We start from the raw sequence: 9649 nt of genomic DNA on the forward strand, positions 1-9649 counted from the left end.
AAATCTGTTAAATTTAATAAATTTGACACTTTTTGACAAGTTTGTATACATAGATAGAATTTTACAACTTAATAAACAAATTTGACACATCCATCCAACTTTATAAATAAAATTGACATTCTTCCCGTAATAAAATAAAGAAAGAATCTGTAAAATATATTTTGATCTCTCGCTCTCTCTAGATTATGTATATCGTTGTAATTTTCCAAGCTCTGTCCATGGCAAAAGATTGACCATCGAGATCAACTCTTTATTCTTTTACCATCAAATCAATCAATAAGACCATATGTGGTAAACTAATTATCTACCGGGAAGAATGTCAATTTTATTTATAAAGTTGAATGGATATGTCAAATTTGTTTATTAAGTTATAAAATTATATCTATGTATACAAACTTGTAAAAACGTGTCAAATTTATGTAACTTAATCGATATCTCTAATGACGTTAAAATGTAGTCCTACTCTCAATGATATGTCATATCCACGTATTATATACATATTATTTTTATAATCAAATCTTCCAATTAAAACAAACCTTATCATTAAAACATAAAACTAAATAAAATTAAAAATAATTCCATCTCTCAAGACATTTGAATCTAACAACGTTAATACAACCGATAAAAACTCCGACAACCAACATCAGCAACCTCTAGTAACCCCTACAGTAGATTTCGTTAGAGATTATAAATGATTATGGATTAATTTTATCTTCCTCCTTCGTTCTTTCTTCAACATTTTCTCCCGCTCCTCCTTAAAAACATATTCAAGTCCGAGAACAACTCCTTGTCGCCATTGCTTTCCCATTCCGACACAAATGCCGCCAAAATCATCCTTTGCTTGCTCTTCTTTGACGACGAAGTCTTCTTCAGGGAGCACCAAAAGCAACCTGTTTTCTTAGGCGGTGAAGGATACAGAGAATACTCATACAGATTCGACAAATTCGGAGGAAAATTATTGATCTAGATTTTGTGCTACTCTAATTTCCTTCATTCGCGAGAGATTTTCCTTTACAGACAATGAATTCGATGAATTAGATGGCAAAGAAACATACCCATTTTCCAACTCTGGCCTCTTGTTCTCTTCTTCATCATCAGTTGACGTAGGGCTGAAAAGTTAATTATAATATAACATATAGTATTTATGTAAATGGCGATTGAACTATTAACCAATCGCTAGTATATATATGTAAAATGGTGACTTTTTATTTATCCAATCGTCACTAATATTCAAAAACGCGGCAAAAGTATGTGCCATTTTTCCGCGGTGTTTATTTTAAGCTAGTAGCAATTGGTTGAAGTACCAATCACCATTACATGAGTACTTGCGATTGGATTTCATTCCAATCGCCATTAACAACAATATTAGCGATTGGTCTAAACACCAATCGCTATGTTTGCTAGCTAATTGTTCTTTTTTACTAGTGTAAGAACATTACCTTATTACTTTATTTGATTAGATAAGATTTTATTTCATTATTTATTTCTTTTTCAATTCAATATTGTAAGTATAAATAAGCTATGCCTAGAGCTTAATAAAACACAATCAAAATCTTTTATCTTTTCACTATACTTTTGTTTTTTCCAACAAATTAGTGGTATTAGAGAAGTACAATGTTCGATCTGTTTTAGTGATGGAAGGAAAATAAAAAGAGGTGATGAATAGTGTCTAGGAGAACGAAGGGGTGATGCACTTCACGCCTCTCACGCGTACTAACTACGCAGATTAAGCGATCCTAATGAAGGTGCATCTACAAGAATAAAGCTTGTGGGATGTCATTGAAAATGGTTCGAGAGGTCTTCGTGAAGATCGACGAGCTATGCCATTACTTCTCTAGACAATGTCGCCTGAGTTGACCCAAACACTTGGAAGCAAAAAGATGACCAAGGAAGCATGGGACACACTAAAAATCACGCGGGTCGTAGTTGAACGTGTTCAAGAATCCAAAGCGCAAATATGGAGGACATAGTTTGAAAACCTCGCATTTAAATACGGTGAGGGGGTGGATGCTTTTGGCATTTAACTTGCGGCGATCATTAACGAGCTCGAGATGTTGGGCGATCTAGTGTCCGAGCACAAAGTAGTGCTCAAATTCCTTCATAGTGTGACGTGTGCATACAAGCAGATGATGATGGTGATTGAGTCACTCGTCGATTTAAAAATGTTATCCATAGAGGAACTCATAGGTCAGCTCCTAGTCGTAAAGGAGCGCGGAAAAGTCGATGATGTTAGATCTTCTAGTGAGTGACTACTACTCATAGAAGAGGAATGGATGTCTCGGTAACGACAACGTGAGCAAGGGAAATGCTCATTCAATAACAGCAACAAGAACGGTGAACGAAAAAAGGGAGGTTGTAAGTATTATGGAATCCATGTTCATTGGGAAGAGCAACAAGAGTACGCGAATCTTGCAGAAGAAAATTCCGAGGAAGATGAAGGTCCAATGTTGATGGCACATATTTGTCCCACAACATCAGTTGCCGACGACATACAAGAGGTATTTTTAAATGAATAAAAGGTTGTACCCAGAGATACCACTAACAGTGTGTGGAACCTGAATACCGAAGCTAGTAGACACATGATGGGTGAGAAGAAGGTTCTTGCTGAAACTTTAAAGGGTAGACTACAGTTAAACAACAATTATATGATAAATATATATGGAAAGGGCATGGTGATGATGGAATGTATCACTGATTGTCATCAGATTTTATATGATGTGTTCTATATCCCATGCCTAAAGAGTAATCTTCTCTCACTTGGTCAACTTGACGAAAATGGTTTTAAGATCGTCATCGAAAATGAGGTACTTTACATCTCTAATCAATCACACAAAATACTCGCTCGTGTTTAGCGAACACGTAATCGACTTTATAAGTTGAAACTAAATCTCGCAGCACACGTAAGTTTATTGGCTCAAAAGGATGATATCACGTGGTTGTGGCATGCACACTTTGGTCATTTGTATTTCAGTGTTCTTCAAAATCTCTCGCTCAAGGGGATAGTATGTGGTATTCCAAAAATTGAGCATGTGGAGAAGTTCAGTGATGGTTGTGCACTCGAAAAACAACACATGACTCTGTTTTCACGAACCACAACATATCGAGCACAACACCCGCTAGAGTTAGTTCACATTGATTGTGTGGCCCGATCACACCAGCAACTAGAGGTAGGAAACATTATTATTTTTCTTGTAGTCGATGAATTTAGTCGATATATGTGGCTTGAGGTGCTCAAAACATAGGACGAAGCATTGCGCTACTTCAAGAATATTCTAAGTAGTAGTAGAGACAAAACGCGAATACAAATTGCTCGGATTTTAATCCAACCGAGGAGGCGAGTTCAATTCTGATAAATTCGTAGCGTTTTGTAAGGAGAACGACATTAAGCACAACACTATGTCTTCTTACTCACCACAAAAAAATAACATCGTAGAGAAGCATAACCAGAAACTAGTAGAGATGGTACATTGTCTTATGAAGTTAATGAAAGTACCGTGTATGTTCTAAGGAGAGGCAGTAAAGACGGCTATATGTCTCCTGAACTATGCACCGATAAGGAGTGTTAAAGGAATTACAATTTATGAGGCTTGGAACAAGAGGAAGCCTATTGTACACCATTTGAGGACTTTTGGTTGCGAAGCACATGTGAAGAATCTCGGTTCGGGCATTCACAAGTTCGTGAATTGCTCAATGTCGAGGGTACTAATGGGATGCAAAGAGCGAGCGAAAGCTTATCGGGTGTATGATTCAGTAGGGAATCGATTATATGTGACTAAAGACGTTGTTTTCGAGGAACATCATGTCTAGAATTCGGAGATAGCTGATAGCACAAAGATTGAAACAACACCAGATATATTCACTATGGTCTATCCCATACAAACTAATTATTCGACACTTGAACTTAGTGCATAGGAACTAGAGTCACAAACGCATGTGCCTAGTCCGAGGAAAAACTAGTGGGCCACACCGCCAACACATGATGACGCTTGCAATACCGACTCAAAACCTCGACGTTACCGACGGGTTAAAGACATCTACAATCCTACTAATGAGATTGTTAATGTCGAAGTAAGTGGACTTTGTATTTTGGCATTATACGGGCTCCGACAAGCACCACGAGCATGGTACTCAAAATTGGACGCCTCCTTACTGCACTTAGTTTCACAAAAAACCCGCTCGAGCATGTCGTCTATAGAAGAGGCGATGCTCAATCTTTCTCGTTGGTGGGTGTCTACGTGGATGACTTGATTATTACGGGCACAAGTGTACAAGACATCATCAAGTTCAAGACATAGATGCATGAAATGTTTAAAATGAGCGGTCTCGGTCTTTTAAGTTACTATTTAGGGATCAAAGTACATTAAAACAACAGTGAAATTACATTGTGTCAAAAGGCATATGGTGTGAAGATTTTTTCGAAAGCTAACATGTGTGACTTTAACCTGTGTCACAGTCCAATAGAGCATCAACTTCGTCTCAACAAGAATGACAAGAGTACATATGTGGATGTAACAATGTATTGGAGTGTAATCGACAGTCTTCGCAACCTAGTAAACAAACGGCTTGATATTGCTCACATTGTGGGCATAATTAGTTGATACATGGAGGCGCCAAGTTCAAAACATTGGGCTGCGAACAAGTAGATACTTCGATACGTACGAGGTACGCTGGATTACGGGTGTTGTTATAAGATAGGAGGAGTTCAAGCTACATTAGCAGGCTATAATGATAGTGATCTCGCTAGCGATTTTGACGACCGCAAAAGCACCCATGGGATAGTTTTCTTTATCGAAAGTAGTATTTTGACTTGGACTTCGTATAAGTAGAAGATTGTTTATTTTTTCTTCATGTGAGGCCGAGTACATCACAGCGACAACAATGACATGTCAAGGTTTCTTACTTAGTCATATTATCAGCGAGCTAGTTGGGTGTAAAGAATTGAAATTCAAATTATTGGTTGATAACAACTAACAAGTCATCCATTGCACTGTGAAAGAATCAAGTTCATCAAGAGAGGAGTAAACATATTGACACGAAGTTTCATTACATGCGAAGGCATTGAAGCAAGCAAGATGGGCATTGACCATGTTAACAATGATGTGCATTGACCATGTTAACAATGATGTCCAGCTAGTTGATATCCTAGCAAAGGCGTTAGGGAGAAACAAGTTCATCGAGATGCGTTTGAAATTTGGTGTCAAGCAAGTTGAAGCGGTATAACGAGATTAAAAGGGTGATTTGTTGAATAATCTCGTTAAACCCAATAAATCATGCCCTAAATAATTTCAACCCAATGATTATATTTTGGGAATATGCTAAGAACATTCCCTTGTCTTACTTTATTTGATTAGATTAGATTTTATTATGTTATTTATTTCATTTTTAATTCAATATTGTAAGTATAAATATGTTATACCTAGAGCTTAATAAAACACAATCAAAAGCTTTATCTTTTCACTATACTTTTCTTTTCTCAAACAACAAGTGGTATCAGAGAAGTACGATGTTCGATTTGTTTCAGTGATGGCAGAAAAAGGAAAAAAGTGATGAACAAAGGCTGGAAGAACGAAGGGGTGACGCACTTCACGCATCTCACGCGTACTAACTATGAAGATTAGGCGATCCTAATGAAGGTGCATCTAGGTACAATATTATTTCGCTCTCGGCGATAATTCTTTTGAGATTATGCGGATTATGTGATAGTAATATTCCCAATAGCATTCTTTCGCTCTAGGTGATAATTCTTGATAATTGTGCATATTTTACTAGTGATCCAAGAATTTGGGAATAGTTAAAACAAATTCAACCTTGGCAATATCAAAATAAGAATATTATCTTTTTCCACCTTTTAAAATTTTGACCGTTAAAGGGTTCAATACGAGTGATGTCAAAAAACATTTAGTAGCAGAAAAAAAATTGTATCCATTTTTAGTTTTATAAAAAAAAACTGTATATGAATTAAAAATTTCTCTAAGATTGTTGGAGAATATTTGTAATAATACTTGAAAAATTGTAAATTCCACAAGAAATTGTAACTAAATAAACATAAATGAAAATAACTATCGAGAAATCTAGTTGAGGCGTGTTGAGCAACATTCTTAGAGAGATTTCGCCTTTTCAAGTAAGTTATTTGTTGCGGTAGTATTCTAGTGACGCTCTCTCTCAGGATTCAACAACTAGTTCTCGTTAATGCAGCAACCTGATTAACAAGGCTTAGAAGATAACAATATAGATGCTCTCGAGAATAAAATATCTCCTCTGTTTTTCTTACCTTTAATATATATAAAAAATATATAGATAAGACTTTTTTCTATTGATTTAAACTTATAGATTTGTCTAGAATTTAAGGGATAACTAACCGTAATTAAATATGTAATTAAATATGTAATTAAATATTTGATTTAGACGTTATAAATTAATTCTAAAATTTAAGTATGACGTCAAATATTAGATAAAGATTTGATTTAGACGTTATTGTAAATTAAATTAATTAATGTATATTAATTATATAATTTAGGAAATTACTAATTCACAATACTTACAAATAATAATTTATAAATAAACAATATAAATATTTATCCAACAGTATACTTGGCCACCAAATAAAAACACATTCAATTAATTGTTCACCACAGTAATAATGTACAATCACTAATTCAGTGTCAATTGACCTTTTTCTTACAAGTGTAATTTTTATAACGAAACAAAATCAAATTAATTCAGATTAAAACTTGAATGGTCGTACTTTAATATTTTACTAATATCTAACTCAAAACATCAAAATATCAGTCACAAGAGTAAGACTGATAATATTGAAAAAAGTCGACACATTGTAAGAGACAGCCAGGCAATATGATCTTTAAAAAAATTTATTCACGTTCTATTTGGATTAATTTATGACATTAATTTTCAATGGTTTAATTTTCCGACAACATATATACTGATACAACTTTCGTGTTTACAGTGAATCAACAAAAAATAATCTCATATTCTTAAATAAAAATAAAACCAGATTAGCACATTGATTGTTAATAGTTAAATAGAAGTTGACGTGTATTATAGCTCAAACATGACCACTACAAAGTAAGTACACACATAAGAAAGAAAAACAAAGGTTCAACATGTGTGACAACAACAATAACAAGCATAATAAAAACAACAACTAAAACAAACATAAGAAATTTAAATCATCATCAATCAATTCATCACATGTGTCCCAAGTCCTATGCTTCATGCGCAAGGAATCGACTGAACTGGAAGGTTGCATTTTCCGGCAAGTTGTGTGGCTTGTTTCGGGTCAACCCCAAAGTATTGCAATAGTTTAGGCTTTTTAAGGTAAGAACACAAGCATTCCCCATCAATCTTCGAGTTCGAAAGCGCGTCACAACAACCTTGTGTTGGGGGCAATGCATCTGGCCCTCTCACGGCCGATTTACACAACATCAAAGTGTCTGGACTAATACCACATATAGTCTCAGAACTTCCGCCATATCCAATAGCCATTGCCATTGGCTCGCGGCCCATGATTGTGGCCAAAAGGACCATAGCAAGAACAAGCTTTACCAATCCAACCATCTTTTTTTTCACACTCACTAAAAGTATTTGAGATTTCTCAATGAATTGGTAAATATTAGTGGTTTATGGACTTGTGTATTTATAGTGAGACATTAGACAATACAAGGGCATTTAAGTCTTTCAGTGTTGCTAAAATATTAGTGGTTCTTGGGCATAGGACAGTCAGTGTCAACTGTCAAGGATAAATGATTTGTCTAGTCTAAATAAACTCAAAAGTTCATGAAGGGTTATACATTGAAATGGAAAATAAAGAAAACTCTTAATAAGAAAGGAGTTGATCTTGAACTGAGTGCTAAATTATTTTTTAGGATACTAAGAAAAAATAAAAATAAACACCAAATTCAGTCGAGAGGGAAACTATGATAGGCGAAAAATAAGGTTCCCGCATGGTTCTGAACATTGCAATGGATATTTTTTCTCCAAACTATGATTAACACAATCAAGTAATTAATGAAATGATTTAACTTTATAAAAGATATACAATCATTATTGTTAATAAAGCTATTTTCAAAACCAGTTAAATATGATATTAAATTAGCATTAAAAGGGATACATTAAACACTTAAGTTTTAAAAAGTAACATTAAACACTAAATTAGAATAATTAAGACAAATAGTATATTTAAAATAATTAGGAAGATCCCCGTGTATAAAAATATATTGTTACCACCTCTCGCGTTTATCAAATTTGGTGTTGAATTTAAAATATAAAGTGTTATTAGCCTAGTTGGTTAAAGAGTTATATTTATTTTGTTATGTTGCGAGTTCGAAACATACCTATAGCATTTTTAATTTTATTTTTAACCGTTTTAAGTTTATAGGCGGGTCAACCCAGAATCCGACCTAAATATTCATTTACTCTCACATATATATTCAAATTAACCACAACTCTCGACTCGATAATCCGGACACTTTCAAAATTAAGCATCATTATCTATATATAGAGAGATTTCGAATAAGACTTCAGCTGTTTTGAGATTATCGATCTCATGAATTAATCTTTCATTAAATATTGGCATTAAATTTTGAATTAACTAGGAATGTCATGGCAAAAGTTTGTTAGTGTCGTTTTTATAATATGTATTTCGATTCGTTTTTCCTATGACTCAATTTTGTTTTTAGTATTTAGATTATACTTAGAACTTAAGACTAAATATTGTCCTAAATTATATTTCAATATTTTGTTGGATTTTTTTACTGTAATTTGTAATTTTGCAAATATGGAAATTAAAGAAATGACTATGTTTAAAAAGAAAAATAAAGAAGAATACAATTTATAAATAAATACAGAAATACTTCTGATTTTGAATTTAATATTGGAATTGTGATTTATGTTATATATTGTAATAAAATTCTATATTTTAAATAAGGTCAATATTATTGATTAAAGGAAAAATGAAAAACATGCATTTTATTTTAATTATTCAATAGAATTGATAGAATGGGGGTAAGCCCGTGATTCTTATTCGAGTTGGCAGCATGTGTCACGGAAATGGATTAGAGTGGATTATATACTTTATTTTTTCAAATAATAATAAAATAAACTGGTGTGGATGTTGCATGTGAATCCAGTGTGTTTGTTCCTTTATCACGATCTCAATTATTGTCATCCATTAGGAATTTCAAAAATATAATGAGCAGATTCAGAAATATATACTTTTGTTTTTAATTAAATTTGAGTTTAACAAATATATATATTTTAATTTTAAAAAAGATAATCTTTAAAAATATCTTAATTAAATATATATTACTTTTATAATTCAAACCTTAATTTTAACTTCTTAAATGAGGGATCACTTTTTGTAAAGTACAATGTTTTGGAATATTAACATTATTCAGTATGCATGCATGGTGGACGGATAAAGATACCCTAATAGGTTCACGTGATATATATATATATATATATATATATATATATATATATATATATATATATATATATATATATATATAAAGTCATTTGAAGTTTGAACCACACATTTCTTTGAAAAATATTTAACCACAAATATTTTTAGCAAATAAAAAAAAGAGAATAGTTATTTTTATTTAACTTTTCATTTGAACCACAAATTTCT

The 9649-nt window shown here is 33.1% G+C and overlaps 1 protein-coding gene across 1 annotated transcript; it reads right to left on the bottom strand.

The window, feature by feature from the left end:
- Positions 1–7230: 7230 nt before the first annotated feature.
- Positions 7231–7575, bottom strand: LOC124940529 (putative lipid-transfer protein DIR1). The gene has a single exon (XM_047481058.1). It carries the CDS (start codon positions 7573–7575, stop codon positions 7231–7233), a length of 345 nt encoding a protein of 114 aa, XP_047337014.1.
- Positions 7576–9649: the final 2074 nt, after the last annotated feature.

The sequence above is a fragment of the Impatiens glandulifera genome, chromosome 1 (assembly GCF_907164915.1).
Source record: "Impatiens glandulifera chromosome 1, dImpGla2.1, whole genome shotgun sequence".
NCBI lineage: Eukaryota > Viridiplantae > Streptophyta > Magnoliopsida > Ericales > Balsaminaceae > Impatiens > Impatiens glandulifera.

Bases quoted from the DNA above. Each gene is read 5' to 3' on its own strand.
- LOC124940529 (XM_047481058.1), bottom strand. From the start codon at position 7,575: ATGGTTGGATTGGTAAAGCTTGTTCTTGCTATGGTCCTTTTGGCCACA.